Here is a 19,677-nt window from a genome sequence, read left to right as displayed (position 1 = left end):
AACCTGTTTACTTAAAAACATCTTGATCCCCATCAGTCCAGAAACTCCTTTGATGCTAAGCAATGGTAACAGAAGATGCTTCTTTGAACATGTTACAGATAAGTGAATGTGGATGTGCATAAGTGCACCTCACAACACCCTGAGGCCCAAGGGGACTAGGACCTCAGTATCAGGAGGTAAGCATGGGGGCTTGGGAAGTGGCTGTATATGCCATGATGATAATAACTCCATATGGCAACCTATCGAGGTTGACTGACTCCTTAAGTCTCCTCCACCCTTAGACAGTAAGTTCTTGTCATGAAACATTGTAAGCTGGAGAAATAAGGCAAATGACTGTGAGTTCCTAGAGTATCTAAGGAACTCTGATGTAGTTATGCTCCAGGAGACCTGGTCTCAAACCCCAATAGTAATTCAAGGCTTTAAAAACTATTCACTGCCAGCCTTCAAACTAAACCCAAAAGTAGATTCCAGCCAGTTTAGCCATTCTTACTGCTCTATGTTTAGATTTAAACTTGACATCCCTTCAAGCCTTTAGCTCTACTATCTAAGCCAGGCACAGGCAAACTCGGCCCTCCAGATGTTTTTGGGACTACAACTCCTATCATCCCTAGCTAACAGAACCGATGGTCAGGGATGATGGGAGTTGTAGTCCCAAAAACATCTGGAGGGCTAAGTTTGCCTATGCCTGATCTAAGCCTTCAAGTTTGATTAGAATCAAGGCACACTTGCCAAAATCTATGCAGATATATCTCCCTGCACAGAGAGGCCCTCCCCATTTCTTCACTGGAGCCATCTAAGCAATTTACAACAACAAATTCCCTCTACTGAAATAATCTCAGCAGGTGAATTTAACGAGAGGGTGGGCAATGATGACTCTGCACTTCTCAGAGTGCTTGTACTTGACCAAGGTAATTCTCTACCTGCCTTTAATTGTCCACTGTTCTAAGGACAAGATCTTGAACAATGCAGGCATATGCCTCACCAATTTTTGCATTCAATTCAGTAAAGTCTTGCTCAATTATTCATTGGTTTTGATAATTCCGGAAAGTTCACCTATATACAGTGGTGCCTCGCAAGACGAAATTAATCCGTTCCGTGAGGCTCTTCGTATAGCGGTTTTTTCGTCTTGCGAAGCAAGCCCATTGACAGCTTAGTGGATTAGCGTTATTAACAGCTTTTAGCGGATCAGCTGTTAAGCGGCTTATCAGCGGATCAGCTGATAAGCGGCTTAGCGGCTTAGGAAAAGGGGGAAAAACCCGCAGGAACTCGCAAGACATTTCGTCTTGCGAAGCAAGCCCATAGGGAAATTCGTTTTGCGAAGCGCCTCCAAAACGGAAAACCCTTTCGTCTAGCGGGTTTTCCGTCTTGCGAGGCGTTCGTCTTGCGGGGCACCACTGTATCAAGAAGGGGTTAACTGTGTGATTGACTATTTCCTAGTTTCCCCAGTATCGGGGGATTGAGTCATGGTGGGCGTTTGCACTGTTAAGTGACCACTTATTTTGACCTTGGTCATAGAACTTAACTGTCCTGTGCTCACACCTTTCCTGCCCAACTCCTGATGAAAACATAAGACATTCTGCCAAGAATTCCTTGGACTGCATAAATCCAATCCATTAATTAAAACCAAGACAAGACTGGAGTGCAGTTTCTGTAATTAACCCAGAATACCCCCAAGAAGCTATCAAAGCATATGAAAATCTAGGAACATCTCTAACTGATTTTTCAAAACCACAATTTAAGGTGAGGAAACAATCCAGGGAGTCTTTTACTAACAAGTGGCTTGACAAGGAATGTAGAGCTCTAAAATCTTATATCCATAATATTTCTTGACAATACTGGAAGGAAGAGGGTCTGCCTACTTCCAGAATATTTTAGTTCTAAAAATCTACTGCGGTATCTTACTAAAGGAGAGAAAGAGAGAGAGAGAGAGAGAGAGAGAGAGAGAGAGAGAGAGAACTGAATATACTAACAAGCAATGGGAAAATCTGCTTCATAATTTCAAATAGCTCTAGGAAATTCTGTTTCTTGGTCTCTGAGGAACTCAACACCAAAGACCTCCCCACTCCATCCACTTTGCTTAGTAGTTAGTATCATTACTTTGCAAGTGTCTTTCACAAGGAACGACTAGATGGAGTGGCAGGTCACCATTCTATGCTCCCAATCTCACTTGATGAAATAAAAATGCTAATAGTCCTGCTAAAGAAAGGGAAGGGCATCTGGTCCAGATGTGATAGGCTCCAAAGTACTAAAATTAGACCTGACTGGTGAACCCCTTTGCTGGCTAACCTGTTCACATGGGTGAATAACACTGGATCCATGCCACAGACATGGATAAGGGCAATAACAGTTCCAATATATAAAGGGAGACCATATAATACCATCTAACTATAGATCAATAAATATTTTCCCTATAGTGGGTAAGTTATATGCTAAACATCTATTGGGTAAATTTACACTTTGGATGTCTCAACTTGCAATACTAGGCCCAAAGCAGGTGGTCTTTTGCCAGGGTAAACTACTCTGGACCACTGTGTCATCCTATCTCACCCATATAGAATCTAGACCCATAAAAATCGCTCTGAAAATGCTTTTTGTTAAAGTGTTTTTAAAAAATACATTGAATTTTCCATAAGGCTCACAATCACCATCTAGTGTCACACTGTATAAAGCACACATAAAATGTTTTATTTGCAGCAACAGTGGTGCCTCGCAAGACGAAAAGAATCCGTTCCGCGAGTCTCTTCGTCTAGCGTTTTTTTCGTCTTGCGAAGCAAGCCCATTGACGCCTTAGCGGATTAGCGCTATTAGCGGCTTAGAAAAGGGGGGGGGAACCCGCAGGAACTCGCAAGACATTTTCGTCTTGCGAAGCAAGCCCATAGGAAATTTGTTTTGCGAAGCACCTCCAAAACAGAAAACTCTTTAGTCTAGCGAGTTTTCCGTCTTGCGAGGCATTCGGCTTGCGGGGCACCACTGTATATAGCTGAGTCCCCTGTTGACAAGTATTCTAAGGCATCCAAGTCAAAGCTCTAGACAATCTTCCTGGACCTAAAAGGAGCCTTTGATTCACCCCCAATTTATACTCTGGAATAAATTAACCAGAATGAACATTAGCGTAAGGTTACTTTTTCTTAATAGGAAATTATACACCTCCATGAGCTGACAGTGAAATGCTCCCAACTAGGCAGGCGAATCCTAAAAAATTATTGCCAACAAAGGAGAGGAAACAGGGTTGCATCTTAGTCCCTTACTTATTCAATTATTTTCCATATGACCTTATTCTCTGTTTATGTGGGGTTGGTACCCACTGCCCGAAGCTTAGCTCCATTCATATTCCCATTCTATTATGCAGGTTAGATTGAGGGCCACTCAGTGTTGAGTGCCCCAGAGACCAAGAACCAGAATCTCCACCAATGTAGAGCTTTTTTCCTTGCAAGATTTAACATCATGCCATCTGCTACTGTAAGGAAGATTCTAGAAAATTCCTTATTCAGAAAGATACGGTCCTTGTGGTATAAACAGGTCAAAACCATTGCACATGTTTTATTTTACTGCCCATTTTACACAGAAAATCTGCAATAAATATATAAACCCCATGCTGAAAGGAAGGTTAAATTGCCCTGACTTCTCCAGGGTTTCCTTTCTACTAAACAGCTGTAGGCCTGCCATTATGGATAATGTAGCAAAAATTCTGAGAGATACCATGAAACTACATCGCTATAGGATTTGAGAGGCACTTTTAAACCTTATTATGTCTGTACCATATTAGTTTTATCTGAAAGTATCTTGTATTATGAACAGATGCCAATTTTATGCTTTGACTGCTCCTTCAGTAATCACATTATTGTTTTACAGCTCTGAAAAGGAGTGAGGTTGTTGGTCTGTTTTTGTTCTTGTTTTTATTATGTACTTTGTGTTCTCATTGTGTATTTTTATGTTCTGAACCACCCTGTGATCTTTGGAGGAAGGGTGGTATACAAATTTAAATAAATAAATAAATAAAATTCTTGACAAGTGAAATATATTTTTCTCCAGTAACTGAAACAATATTTTCCTTTTTTATCATAGAGAATAAATATTCTATCCAGTAACTAACAATCCCTTCCGGAAACTACACTATGTTCACTCATAAGCAAGCCGCACCAAACAATGGGCCTATCTCTTCAACAGCTACTCACCTTGGTCTCAAATTAAGATATAATTCTGTAGCACAGAAGGTATGTGGGCTACATGGTCCAAGGAGAATATGCTTTAATTGTTATAGTAACCGGCTATTATGCACACGTGTTCAGCAAACATACTAATTACAGTGGAAAACTCCATTTAAATAACCTTGATTAAATAAATGCAGCCTGATTTGTAAACCTGTACCATGGTCTCAAAAATGGAAAAAATAATCCACAATGTAACTGGTATTATTAGTTGTGCCACTTGTAGAAGAAATATATATTTGCATAAAAAGGTACAACCTACCAGGGTTATGATGAGTTGCAGATTCTCCATTCTGAAAGACATCTCCAGCTACGTTCATTCTACCAGGATTGAAAGGTCCTACACCAGTCTTGGTCTGTGAAGTTAAAGATGGGGTGTATGTTTGTATATTAACACCAAAATTACTTGACTGCAGTCCGTTAGATACATCTCCCAAGTTGGTATTCTGTAGTGATGTTACATGTGTAATCATTAAGTTCATGTCACGCCCTTCAGTATTTTCTAAACGGCCAACACTCACAGAGCTCATACCTCTTTCTAATGTAGTAACATTAGCAATTTGAATTTCAGAGTCTGGTTCTGTGGTTATACCACTATTACCTATTCCTGAATTTACCTTACTTCTTGAAAAACTGGGTGGTGAAAATTCCATCTCAGTGGCTCTGTTTTTAGGCTCTGGAAATCTTCTTTCACTGAAACTGGAATCATTTCTCTCTTGCCCCTGATTTGCTTCAGTATCTTCTTCATCATCAATAATAATAGTTTCAGTTATACTTCCCTTTTGAGAACTCAGGTCTTTTGTTGGAACCACTGCTTTGGGGTCATTTCCGTGATGCTCTTCATTATTGGGTGAACTAAAAGCTGCATTTCTAGGATCCGTTATCAACCCTGCAGAAATCTGTGGAGGTTGCACAGGTTCAACAAATACAACATCATCATCGTCTTCTATGGAAGGACTCTGGAACTTAGATCTAGAAACCAGAGAGTTAGATGGACAGCCGAAAGAGTTTCCTACATTGGCTAGGCCAGTTGCCATTGTGGTAGGCCCCAATAACTCAGATGGGTGTTCAGACAGCGCCAGTTTTCAGACAGCGTGTGGACCTTCCAGAAAAACTGTTATAAAAGAAAAAAAGCAGTTTTACTATAATGCAATGTTCTGGTTGTTTAATTCAGAAAGTATTTTCCAAAAGCAGCATACTTGCAATTGTTTTCTTTTCCTGGCTGGTATGTGTATGCTCCCTCCCTCCCTCCATTTTTCAGTCAGATCTAGAAATTTCCAGATTCTATGTATGAGGCCAGTATCTCTGTTCCACTGAAGTAAGAGATCCCTTTTTTGTTCTAGTCATGCACTCATCTCATGAATACATGTAGATGTCAAAATTCTTTCAACAGTTTTGACAAGTTTTTAAAATTCTTCTTTATACAAATGACAGCTATTCAGAGACCAACATGTTATATGAGAAATCACACATCAAAGGATTTATGGAAAGCAATCTAATGGCCTAGTTTAGATATAATATGAAATCATGATTTACCACTAGTTCTAGCAAGCTTCAAACCAGGACGATTTCCATCCCCTCTATTCACACAATGGCAGGAAACCAAAGGCTTGCACTTTTCATTTTGCATAAAGCAGTTTCCCATTACATCAAAACTTGAGAAACAATTCTAATTGTAATTAGTTTTGAACTAGACACTTTTAGAATGAACCACTATTTACCAAATTTGAACGGAAAAGAAAATTGGTTCTTCAAAATCTAAAGTGGAAGCTTTCAATATCCAGGTAACATGCATTTTTGTGGTGGAGCGTACTAATCCAAGGTTTGCTATGACTTTTTTCATGTTAAACCTCTAAAGCAGGTCAGAAAAAAGAAGATGGGGCAAGATTCCTCTGCTGAACATGTGGTAATTGGCAATTCAACTTTAAGCTCATATTATGTATGTGGGCCTGTAGATTTATCAAGACACTTAAGTTAAGACTCAATCTAGATCTAAGCATCAGATTTCGATATTTGAAAAATGAGGTCATGACTCAAGGTGAAAGTACACAAAACCAGAGGGGTAGCTATATAAATCGGTTGCAAACAGCAAAGACCCATGCGTCGCTGCAGGCCACTAGATAGATGTTACATGCCTAATCTTTGAGTTAATGTCACACCTTTCACTATTTACTAAACAGCCAACAGAACTCATACCTCTTTCCAATATAGTAACATTAGCATTTTCGAATTCAGAATCTGGTTCTGTGGTTATACCACTATTACCTATTGAAGACTAACAGACTTATTATGATATAAGCTTTGAGGATAAGATTTGATTTATCTTACAACAGATAGCTGAAGGGGCTATCCATTTCTACCTACTAAAATACTTGGGTACCAAATGTCACTTTCAGGGATTTTTTAAAAAAACTTTATTCAAAAGTTTTATAACATAGAAAAAATAATGTGTGGTATATAACAGTAATATCTTCTATACAACTTTAATTTGCTTGATCATGAGGCTTCCTCAATAGAATGTGTTTGACATTGAAATTTAGTCAAATGTACTTATTCTCCTGGATTAGCAAAGATGCTGAGAACTGGACTGGGGATTTTCTAGCAGTCTCCATTAAACATATTTATGTACCACATAAAAAAGGAGAATTCTGAGACATTCAATGTGATTTGTTAATGATTTCTTTAACAATTCTTTACACAAATATTAATATTTTGTTTCATTTTCACCCATACGCAAGGTTGTCCTTCCCCAGTCCCTTTTCTTTTTGCAGTGTATTTTTACATATTTTGCTTCCCTCATAAATCTATTATATTCACTTTGGGGGTAAGATTTTTATTTATTTATTTTTTAAAGAATCTGCTGTTGAATTAGTCATTCTATTCATGACCAATAAAATGTTGAACAAAAAAAGAGAAAAGGTATCACTGGAATACCTTGCTTTATTCCCAATTAAATTAGCACAGAAATAAAAACAGTAATATGAATTGGAAGGATTCACTTAACCAGCCTCATCAGCAGAAGCCCTGCACAAGACTTTTGCTTGCACAATGGGACTTCTTCACTCCTCCCCCCACATGACATTGGCTCAGATGGGTTCGGAAGAACCCCCAGAACAGCATGCAGTGGTAGAAAGGGGAATATCATTTCATGTGGTGAGCTGAACTGCATGTGCAGACAGAGTGACTAGAAGAGTGTGATGTTGAATTCTACCCAGTATGGGCAACTAAAGAAGTCTCTTAATGTTCAATAATTTTTAGTACAGGTTTTCTCTTAATTTCTGCGGTTTTCTGTTAATTAGTATTTCAATGTTTAATAGAAGGGAAATTAAAAGCCATTTTGTCATTAGAAAACGTTTGTTCAAACAGTTTGCTAGTAAGAAATCCATCAACAATATGAATAAAGGTGTGAAGTAAACTTCCAGTGCAGTGTGAATCTAATCAGGCTGTACTAGAAAATAAGTCTGAGATAAATTGATCTTATTTCCATCTAACAATGTTCAGCAATTCACCTTCAGTCAATCCTGTTTCTACTGTAAAGCAACTTCAAGTCATACTATTACAGAAGAGTCTTATTCACACTCCCAATCACAATGTTCATAATTTTATAAGCCTCATTTTACTCTTAATCAGTTTTTCTAAAGAAAAAACAAGATTTTGGCTACCCTTTACGATTCTGTCATTTGGAGTTTTTATATTTTTAATATTTTAAGGAGTCAGCAACACAAATTTTCAACATATGCTAAACATGAATGTGTAATAGATTTTTTAAATGGTATTAAGATATTAGTCACTGTTATTTTTCTATGAAATATTCAACAGTGTGCCTTTTTTCTTACTACAGCACACAACTTGATTTTGATGAGCTTTCTTCCATGCACATTCCCTTATCAAAAAATATTTTTCTGAGTTTACAGCCAGCTTGGACCAGATTGATGTATATTTTTGTCTCCCAACAAGCATTTACATTAAATTCATCTGCCAATTTGTAGCCCATTCATCTACACTGGAGTGATCCTTTTGAAACACTTTTTAGTCTGCCTGAAATCACCATTCTGAATACCACTTCTATAGAGGATTAGGTATTATCTTCTGAAACACTTACCCATTCAAGAATCTGTAGCAGTAGGTTAAGCTTAAAAAGTTGCTCCAGTGCCTTGTTTGTGCTGGAAACCTGGCTTTCTCTTCCAGAGGGATTGGAGATCTCTGAAAATATGTATCCTGAAACAGATTAGATCCATGTTAAGAATGTTTATTATTCAGAAAACTTACAATATTTCAGTCCTAACCCCAAAACTAACCTAAACTTAAAAATATACCCAGTTCCATCAGAATTGTGTCATGTTCACTAAAGCAAATGGGAGATGTATTACTTGACAAAACTCAAGTAACATTCACATTGCTGATAAATGGCTTGGTTTGTACCATCTGTTATGTAGAAAGAAAACATGAAAGCAACATTTACGAACAGCCACAAATTTCAAACTATATTTCTAATAACAGATATCTTAAGGAGTCCTAGAAAAGCAGAGTACATACTAATATTAATGCATAATACTTCCAACATAACTAAGTTATGGCCCTTAAAATTCCCCAGTGATAAATTTTCTAGATTTTGAACTGGGAAAATTCTCACTAACTAAAAAACTTCTTTTCAGAAAGTGTTTTGATTTTGAAGTTCCTTCCAAGTATCATTCTGGAAAAAGGAATGTTGCATGGGAGGTGGAATTATTGTTCTCATATTATCAACTGAAATATGTTGTGATTATGGGAAGCATTTAATAACCTTTCTGTTGTAGCTCAAGGGAATTTCCCCCCTACTCAGAAACACATAGCCCATGCCCTCCCCAAAGCACTTAAATCCACTGTTGTCTATAGTTAAGAAAAACTTCTATAATGACAGATACAGAGATTCATACGCAACTCCAAGATAGAAGAAATTTTTGACCTATTGGGTCAAAAATAGATTAACTAAATATATACTTTTGCACTATTATCAAACTTTCACCAACTTAAGATACCCAAAACATGGACGTGAGTAAATAAAAATATCATTCCTTTCACATCCCCATTTTTAAAGTCCATTCTCTTTAGAGGACACTACAGCTACATTAAAGTAAGAGCAAATGTAACATTCTGTTGAAGTTCTATCTTAGCACCAAGTTATTTTTTTCTCTTCCTGCTAAATGTAGCTGTATACCAAATTAAGCAGGGCAATGAAGTCACAAACAAGATTTGTCCTTCACCGTTCCTTTGTACTATCGCTCTAGAAAATATAATTTTTAATGTCACTAATCTATTCTTAGAAGGGACATGGGTGGCGCTGTGGGTTAAACCACAGAGCCTAGGACTTGCCAATCAGAAGGTCGGCAGTTCGAATCCCCGTGACGGGGTGAGCTCCCGCTGTTCAGTCCCAGCTTCTGCCAACCTAGCAGTTCGAAAGCACGTCAAATTGCAAGTAGATAAATAGGTACTGCTCCGGCGGGAAGGTAAACAGTGTTTCTGTGCACTGCTCTGGTTCGCCAGAAGTGGCTTAGTCATGCTGGCCACATGACCCGGAAGCTGTCTGCAGACAAACGCCGGCTCCCTCGGCCAATAAAGCGAGATGAGCGCTGCAACCCCAGAGTCGGTCACAACTGGACCTAATGGTCAGGGTTCCCTTTACCTTTTTAATCTATTCTTGAATACAAATTTAGTTCCATATTCATTCATTTCAAGAGTTAAAAAAGGAATACCGTATTACAATGATGGCACAGTTAGAAAGCCACCAGTCACCTAGCTATCTAGAATGCTGCAAGAACCATTAGCATTGCCCAGAACTCATACTTGTTCCAACAATACACACATGCTCTCCAAAATATACACACCGAAAGCTGAATTCAATCTCTTCCCTGAAAGCACATTATAGAAGTGTGTGCCAACCATCTGTAAAGGTAAAGGTAAAGGTACCCCTGCCCGTACGGGCCAGTCTTGACAGACTCTGGGGTTGTGCGCCCATCCCACTTAAGAGGCCAGGGGCCAGCGCTGTCCGGAGACACTTCCGGGTCACGTGGCCAGCGTGACATCGCTGCTCTGGCGAGCCAGAGCCGCACACGGAAACGCCGTTTACCTTCCCGCTGGTAAGCGGTCCCTATTTATCTACTTGCACCCGGAGGTGCTTTCGAACTGCTAGGTTGGCAGGCGCTGGGACCGAGCAGCGGGAGCGCACCCCGCCGCAGGGATTCAAACCGCCGACCTTTCGATCGGCAAGCCCTAGGCGCTGAGGCTTTAACCCACAGCGCCACCTGCGTCCCTTACAAGGCATTATTACTTAATATTTGCTACTAAAACACAGAAGGGGTAAGCAGCTATCAGGTTGTTTTTAAAAGTACTCAGTATCTACCTTTTCCCATCAGAAAAGGACACAAAAACAGGACATATACATGGGACACTGCACAACTGTAACCCAATTAGGAATTTACATAGGCAAGAAAACCATCAAAACAGTGACATCATATAGCTTGAGCTCCCAAATACTGGTAGTACCAGAAAATGTGGTAATACCTAAGTGCCTTAACCTTCCAAAACATTAAAACAAGAGTCAATTATTGCTATACTCTTCTAGGTAGAATCCTAAGCCATTTAATGCTTTTTAGGTCCAAATGAGCACTTTGATTTGGGCCTAGAAACCATTTGGTAGCCTCACATATAATGCATTGCAGTAAACTAACCTAAACGTTGCCAGAGCATAGACGAAAGAAGTTAGGCTATCCCTGCCCAAATAGGGGCACACTGGGCTATCAGCCAAAGCTGATGAACGGCATACATTTGGGTTTATACTTCAAATTATCTACCCATACCTTAGCAGAAAGCAGCCTGCAATTTTATATTCATTAATTCCACTCCTATGTATGTTCAGAAGTCAGTATTGCTATGTTTAACAGGGCTTACACTGGGTATATATGATGTTACTGGAGCCTTTTTACTGATATTTATTCATTAGCATGATCACTTTGAGGCGGACATGGCAAGAGGACATAGGAGAATCAATCTCAAAGATGCTGAAGAGTGCTGCTTTTTATTAATGAGAAAATTATAAATATTTTATATTTCTATGCCACTATATCATAAAATATAGCAAGGCGTACACTTTAAAACATCATTTAAAACAAAAAATAAATGAATAAAAGCATAATCATTCAAGTGACTTGGCTAATCAAAGTCTTCCAAGGCCTGGCAGCACTATATATATATATAAAATAAAACCCTCTTCAGAAGTCAAAAGTGAAGGTGTCTGATGAACCTCTGCTGGAAATGTTCCACAGCATGGGACCCACCAAAACTAAATGCCCAACTTCTAGTTGAGGCTGACTGGAACTCTGTAAAACGGGAGACAACAAACAGCACTCCTCCATGTGATCTCAGGGATCAAGATGGGATATAAGAAGTCAGGTGGTCCTTAGGGTACCTTGGGCTCAAGTTGTTTTGTACATCAACACAAAAACCTTGAACACAGCCAAGTAGTATATGGGCAATCAGTGCAAACATTTTTAGGTGTCACCTGCTGCTGGCCACCTGCCCCCATCAACTGTCTAGCTAGCCCAGCATTTCCCAAACTTGGGTCTCCACCTGTTTTTGGACTACAGTTCCCATGACAACTGGTGCTAGCTAGGAATGATAGGAGATGTAGTCCAAAAAACAGCCGGGAACCTGTTTGGGAGACACTGGTCTGGCCACTTAATTCTGAACCAGCTGGAGCTTCCAGACAAGGCCCTAACACAAAGCACATTGCAGTAATCCAGTCTTGGGGTTACTATAACAAAGTTATCCCAATCTAGTTACAGCCATGGCTGGCACACCAAACTAAGGGTCACTTGGGCCCATGAATGAGAAATACATACCTACAAGTACCCCCAAGCCATGCATCTGTTCCTTTAGAGGGAGTGCAACCCAACCCAGAACAGGTAACTCTCCTATCGTCTGCGCAATGGAACCACCCAAAGCCTCTGTCTTCCCACAGCTGTTTATTGGCTGTCATACAGTCCACCACTGCATTAAGGCAATGGTCCAGAGCTTGCAGCCTCTCAATTTAAATGTTGTGAAGAAATAGAGCTATGTGCCATCAGCGTGCTGCTAGCACTGTGCTCCCAAATATCTAATGTTTGGCTTCACATTTTTAAAATATTTTAAGCATGGTTTATTAATTGTTGTCCTATCTTTTAATAGAAGAGCCTCCATGGAAAGTCTTTTTGAGTGGGAAACAGGTCAGGCACTAATAAAAAGTATCACTCTTCAGCATGTTTGAGATTGAGTCCCCTTTTTCGTCATTTCAATTGGATGCTTTGTTTTTCATGTCTATTTTTGAAGAGAAGTAAGAGTCACTGGGTTTAATTCCTTTTTTAATCCTTATGTTATAGCTGGAAAATGGAACTAGTAATGCTGCCATGTGAAAGATTTGACTAGCAGTTTACAGCGTAGCTCATTTTCTTGAATTATCTGTTTTGTGTGTAAATCGGTGCCCTGGATTGACCAACTGTCCTTGTTTAAGCTTTACTGACCACCATCTATTATATATTTTGGGAAATAGCTTGTATCTGTCCTCAGCCATCACCAAATTCGGCGTGAGGGTTCCCAAGGTGGAGCCAGCAGTCTTTGTCAATGTTTAGTCAGCAGCCACCATTTTGAATCAAGATGGCAGACCAAAATGTCACTTTGGGGTGTCTTCACCACCCCACACATGGATTCAGGGTCAAGTCAGGTGTTCCCTGAGTTGGGTGGGTGGATGCACACACCCCTAAATCATGCCGTTACACCATCCATTTAAAAACCATGATTTTTTTTTGTTTCTTTGAATTCTTAGGCAGTGGCAGGCACTCCCTGCTAATCTCAAAGTGTTTTCTATCATGTCAATATTCCACATGCTGAACATGCAACTTGTCATGTCCACAGGTAGGCTCACTTTTTGTTTCCACTTTGTGCTTGTGACAGTTTCATTCTACAAAGTATTATGTTGTGCTGATGCAGCCTGTTAGGTGTGAACAGTTCTTCTTGGTTACAAGATATTTAAATCCATCCAATACCATGTTTAGCAACCTCCCTCACCCACTCTACCAGGTTCAACCTTCCCTAAATTGCCATTTTGTGACTACAGCTCTGCTGTTTTTTTAAAAAAGTAAAATTAGTTGCCCAATTAAAATTAGTCTGCCCAACTATCTTAACTGTACATGATTGTGATTAAATGTTGAAATAAACAAGTCACAAAAGATTTAATCTTTGTGCAAACTACACAATACGTTCAGTTTACATATGATCTTGAAATACAGTGCAGGGATAAAGCTGTAATAAAGTGTGTGAATTTAAATGTTAAGCAACTTCCTACAAGTTAAGCATTCATGTTCATGAAACCTGAGAGAGCAATTTGTTGATTAAAAAAATAATAATCTACTTTTTGCAATGTAATCAGTGGAACAACTGTACCATTTTAAAATTAGAATGTAGTTTCAGCCTTATGTTATAAGTGATGACCAAGCAGATTTGTGTTTTTAGGAATGAGCATATAGCCCAGTTAAAATTTTGAAGAAACATAACATGCTTCATGTGGCCAGAGGTGTAATTTCCGCTACTTCTCATACCTACAGCAACTACGATACAATATGGTGACAGTAAGTTTCAGACAGTCAGTGTGGCATAGTGGAAAGAAAACTGGCTTTAGCCCTGATTTCAATCCCCAGCAGTCTTCAAATACCCGCTAAACCATGATGCTAACTGAGAGACCTTGGGCTAGTCAGTGTCCCTCAGCCTAACCTACCTCACAGTGTTAGAGGATAAAACAGAATATAAGTATCTACCGTATTATTCGCTCTATAAGATGCACCAGACCACAAGACACACCTAGTTTTTGGAGGAGGAATACAAGAAAAAAAATATTCTGAATCTCAGACGCCAGAACAGCAAGAGGGATCGCTGCGCAGTGAAAGCAGCAATCCCTCTTGCTGTTCTGGCTTCTGGGATAGCTGCGCAGACTGCATTCACTCCATAAGACGCACATACATTTCCCCTTACTTTTTAGGAGGGAAAAAGTGAGTCTTATAGAGCAAAAAATACGGTACTTATTTGTTTGGATATTCATATCGTGTAACATAACTTATCCTATATCTAGCAAAATAGCGTAAGAACAGTTTGGGTGGATCTGTTAAGACAGGTGCGGGGAACCTTTGATCCTCCAGATGCTGCTGAACTACAACTTCCGTCATCCCTGGCCATCAGCCAGACATGCTGGGGCTGATGGGACTTGTAGCTCAGCCAAAGGTTCCCCACACTTGCGTTAACAGATCCAACCATAGTTGTCAGATTATTCTGTCCATTTTGACTTGCTGCCATTTCTCCAGGGTCTCAGGGCAGACATTACCTGCTATCTGACTCTCTTTAATCAAAGGTGCCAGAGACAGAACTTGGGTACAAAGCATGAGCCATACCACTGACCTATGCATTAAGTCCTTAGAGTAAGAGTAAGATAAGAATTAAATAAATAATGGTTTTCACTGGCAAATCCTAGTTAATTCACTGACAGAAAAAACACACAAAACATTTGCACTACTCCATTACATTTGTACTCTCAATACAACAAGAAAACTTGTATGATCTGGTATCGCTGTAGTCCTAGCCAATCATTTTAGAAATATTGGCAGTAATTATTCACCCCCAAGTTTAAATTTGATTATCTAATGATACACAAGGCAAAATCAGCTAAAGGTGGCCCTTTTAAAAAGTGTTACCTCCAGGCAAATAGATGTAGTTATCTTGTGACATGGAAGTTATCAACCAAGATGTCTCAGGATACACTTCCAACATAACCCTGAACACCTCCATAAATCAGTTTTTCTCTCTCTCCCTTGTTTATATGCTACTTTCCAACAAGAAGTTCTCAAAGTGGTTTACATATTAAAAGGTGTGTGGCAAACATGTTTCAGTAAAGCTGTTTAGTCTTCACAGGGATGACTGTCATCCATGCAACTTTCAGGAGCTGTAACTTAACAGATTCCAATAGACATCTAGACGCATGCAGCAAATGTCAGTTCCACATAAAATGTCTACAAAGAAATGCCACTGCATTTACTTTTAATTCCCTATCTCTAAACTCCAAATGTTATACTAGAAATGGGCCTAAAATTGAGTGGTGAAAAAAGCAGATTTTTCCCAAGAGCTACTTTTATCTACACAAAGTTATTCATCTTAAGCATTTCTATTCACTTCATTCAGTGCCTTATCCAACTATTAATTTTATGTAGCCAGCTCTTTATACTACTACTCCTGTTGGGAATTTCCCACTACACAGTAATGAAGTATCTTAAAACTATCAAAAACGTGTTTTGTGGGGCCATCTATTACATTTTAAATGAAGATTCTAGTAAAATCAAATGTACCAAAATAATTAAGTCGCAAGACACTTACAGTGTAAGAACTTCTGTACTACACAAGTAACTGTCAGTGCAGAAGACTTGAATTCAACAGGCCTTTCTGTCACAGAATAGGTATAGTATTAATGTCCCAGTACCAATCACTTACTTGCTTGCCCCAGTGAGACTTAGGACTAGCTTTCATGAGACAGTCTATTCTTGATTTGCTCAGTTAAATTGGTGGCGTATGCATAACTGCACCAATTCATGCAACACCATTTATACTTTAAAATTTACCAATAACGATGTCTGCATCATCAACACCTATGTGAAGATACACCAATGGCTCTTCTATGCAAACCTATCACAAGATGATCACATGGGAGCCACCTCAGATATGAATGGGTCCCATATGCCAAATGGCATTGACTCAAGTCTTGCCTGTTAGAATTTTTAGTCCTTTAGTATATGTTATCCTATTTTATTGTTCTGAAATAAGCAGTGTGTTGACTACACCTCTCATCTAAATATGTTTTACTTGGAAATACATCCAAGTTATTCTTTTTCAATATAACCTATTTTTAAGCAAGCATGCTTAGATCCCCAGTTTAAAGAAGTCTATGTACTATGGTTTAATTCTGCAGCTGAAACCCTTCAGAGCTGACCAAACCTCCTCTCTGAAGACTTGTACAAAACAAGTTTCCATTCACCTTCAATTCTGGTATTTCTTTTATGCTGCTTGGGAAGTATTTATTAACCATTTATAATTTGTTCAAGTCATCATTTGGTATCTATGATCCTGCTGGAAGTTGTCAGAAAACACAAATCAGGAAAATAGTTGGGGGGCTGCAACCCTGTTTGGCATTACAATTTAATACACATTCATTTCCACATTTATGTGAATTTGTCACAGGTTATTTCAGCAATTCTACTAAAGTCTGCACAAAGCTATTTACCATACCATCTTCCTCATGCTCTTGAAAAACTTGAGAAATTAGAACTGTGAGTCAATCTGCACCCTTAAAGTCTAAGGCTTAAACCAGTCGCTCTAAAGACAACTTAAAAATCAGCACCCCCCTCATCCTCTGAGTAAACTAACAACTTGCATAAAGTTTACTCCTCCTGATCTTTCTCCCTAATTTCTATGTGAATAATGGACAAGGAATGCTGATCTTGGACCATGCAATACCCATGTTTGCCTCCTGCAAGCTAAAAAGTGAAATGCCACCAATGGATTCCTGCAGCGGCCTCTAGTAAGAGACCCTTAACAAGCAACTATTGATCACTTTCGGTCTCCAGATTATGGGTCAGGGCATAAACTGCTCTATTAGGTTTGCCCTCACAGAGCTACTTCGCCACTTAGTGTAAAGAGCTGAAATTACTAAGGGGAAGAGAAGGGGGCTAACTGCAGTCATCTCAGAATGTAAGAAAAGGATGGTTCTTCGCTGACTTTGCAATATCCTTGAAAAAATTCAATCAAACGAGACACAACCGATGGGATTCTCAGATAGCATCAGGATTTAAAGGGAAATGGGCCAAATAAGACGTTTGTCCTTAGCAGAGAAACACATGAAAATGTCCATTGTGTCCAACTGTATCTTCTTCCCCACCTCCATGCCTAAGCAAATCCGCCTGAACGAGAAATAAAACGTGTGATCCAGAACACACTTCGCTCAGGACTGGATTATTTTAAGTCGTCTCCCTCTCGCCGGCCAGAGAAGTCAGGTAAGGTTGCAGGGATTCGGAATTGCGAGGGAATTAATCCGAAATCTGGTTAAATGTGCGCTTTAATATACGCTCCAAAACTCTAGAGGGCACTCGAAAGATACCCTCTCCATTCCCCTCCCCCGCGCGGCCGAGCCGGGTAAGGCGAGCGGCAGGAGCCCGTCGTCTGCTTGCGGGTGTTGGTATTGCAGGAGCGATGTCTGCAGCAGAGCCCACCCCGGGGGGAGGAGTCGCCTCACGGCCATTACCGGGGCTTTGCTCCAGGGCAGCAGCTGCTGCACCCAACAACCCCCCCCCTTTTACCCTGGAAGCACCTCCTCTTAACCCCCCCACCCATCCACTCCTCGTGCCAAAAAAAAGGGGGGAGAAGGATGATCTACCTCCTGCTCCTCCCCAAGGCAGAAAAAAACATATAAATAGCACTCACAATGGAGCTCCTTCTCCTTGCGAGGCTCTTGCCAAGGCTGCACCAAACTGGCCTGGAGCCTAGGGAGAAGAGGTGCTGGTGGAGCGTGAGGGTGGGGGGGGGTTGAATCGGGTTTTAATCGAGGTAGTGTGCGCGCCTCTTCATCTTCCCCTCCAGGAGACGCCCTTCCTCCTGGGCAAAGAAATGGGTTGGCAGCAGGGCCCTCCACTTTGAATCCTTCAGCCCCTCCAGCAGAGCCCCCGACTCCCAGTGGGATACAAACCTATTGCCCCAGAGACAGGCTCCACCCGCCCCAGCGCCTCCCCCACAGCCCCACCTCGGGTGGGGAGGTTGGCCCTGTCCCCCAGCGCTGCTCCCCAAGGGCGCCCAGCCTTGGCAGCCTTTGCTGGAGGGCAGCGGGCGGGGGGTGTAGTTTGGACAGGCGCGGGGGTGGGAGAGGAGGAGGCAATAGCGAAGACTCTCCTCACCCACCCAACACATACACAAAGCCGCCGCCTCTTTCCCCCTTCAGAGCTCTCTCTGGGGACCGAGTGTTAAGTCGATTGAACACCCCCCCCCAACAAACAAACACACACACGAACACACGCGCATATACACATACACACAAAAACAACAACCCGCGCGCGCGCCTCCAGCGCCGAGATCTGCCCTGGCGCCCGTGCCTGCCAATTGCCCCGGGTGTCGGGTTTGGCCCCCTGCAGTCGGCCGGCAGCACTGCCGCCTCCAGTCGGCCGCCATTAAGGAGACCCAGCCAAACAATACGGGAGGGGAGCGCGAGAGAAAGCGGGAGCTGGGGGGGGGAGAGAGAGAGAGAGGAGGATACGCGGAGCGCAGCGCTGGGCGCAAAGAAGGGCGCCGCGAAAGGGGGGGGGAGGGGAGCCGGCGGGGCGGAAGGCATTGAAAACAAAACCGCGGGCGAGGCGGTTGGAAACGAAGCCGTGATAAAATGGATCCTTCCCTTCTCCCCCCCCCCGCCCCGCTCCCCACGCCGCCACCCCAGATACCCCCCCCCAAGGCAGCCCCCTCCGCATTTCTGCCCTCAGTGCCCCTCAGTGAGGGGGGCTTCCTCCTGCCTGTCCCCCCCAACCCTCCCCCCGCCCCCAATCCCTGCTGGCGTGAGGCGAGAGCGACACGCAGCGGGGCATTTAGCCCGGGTTGCTGCGAGGCACGGCTGGGCTGCTCCGATCCCCACCCTGAAGGGGCAAGCTGGGCTCCAGCCAGCCACCCGGCTCTCCTCTACCTCAGCCGCTTCCTCTCACGGCCCTCACCAGTCTCGGGGGGGGGGAGAAGTAGCTCGCCCCGGCGGCGCCGGCGGGTCACACGCACCCTCCGCGGCTCCGCCAACGCTTCCTCAACTCTAACTCGGTCCAGTCCCGGGCTAAGCGCTGCTGCTTGGCGGAGGGGAGGAGCAGGGACCAACCCCACCAGCCGAGCTCGGGGAAAGGCCGCCTCGTGCGCCCGCTTATTGGCCTTCCCAGGAAGAGGGCTACGTTGCCTGCAGAACCCATTGGAGCGGCTTCCCGCCTATCAGCGTCCCCGCCGCAGGTGGTTGGGCCGAGCCCCTGTCAATCCGATTCTCACTCACGCCTACGGTCCCTCCCTCTTTGGTTCCATCAGGTTAAACCCGAATCGCATTGCCCACCACCAACAGCTGCAGCACCTCTGCCTTTCTCCTGGTGGATGGGCGGGTTTGGGGCCCCAGAGGTTGCTGCTGCTGCCGTGTACTTTCCTGCAGAAGTTTGTGCTCTTTTTCCCCCTGCATGAAAGCGGGATGGCATCCCTTTTACTCCGCATTCCATTTGCCAGGGAGGGAGGTGGTGTGTTTAACCCATTAATTTGCCTTCCACTGTCCCTCTGGGCAATAATTGCAGCGGAGACGTGTGGCTTCGGGTGTGAACACCCTGTTCCGTGGGGAGGTGATGGTTGCCACGCTTCGTCCACATTT

At 42.1% G+C, this 19,677-nt stretch overlaps 1 protein-coding gene across 7 annotated transcripts in view; it reads right to left on the bottom strand.

Moving 5' to 3' along the window:
- The window catches only part of ZMYM2 (zinc finger MYM-type containing 2), a 63,622-nt gene extending 44,435 nt beyond the window's left edge, over positions 1 to 19,187 (bottom strand). The window contains exons 1-4 of one of the 7 annotated variants that reach the window (XM_079973348.1): positions 19,001 to 19,179; positions 8,311 to 8,426; positions 4,826 to 5,322; positions 4,471 to 4,564 (exon numbers count right to left, since the gene is read on the bottom strand). In XM_079973348.1, coding sequence (XP_079829474.1) covers positions 4,471 to 4,564; positions 4,826 to 5,245 — 514 coding nt within the window. In that variant the 5' untranslated portion in view covers positions 5,246 to 5,322; positions 8,311 to 8,426; positions 19,001 to 19,179. Of the gene's footprint in view, positions 1 to 4,470; positions 5,323 to 8,310; positions 8,427 to 10,072; positions 10,096 to 18,972 lie in introns of those variants that run through there. The other 6 variants (XM_079973345.1, XM_079973347.1, XM_079973344.1 and 3 more) reach the window with 6 other exon arrangements.
- Positions 19,188 to 19,677: the final 490 nt, after the last annotated feature.

This window comes from Podarcis cretensis (genome assembly GCF_951804945.1).
Source record: "Podarcis cretensis genome assembly, chromosome: 4".
In the NCBI taxonomy this organism is placed as follows: Eukaryota; Metazoa; Chordata; class Lepidosauria; order Squamata; family Lacertidae; genus Podarcis; species Podarcis cretensis.
Note: the sequence above shows the minus strand (reverse complement) of the source record. Positions and strands in the feature narration are given on the sequence as shown.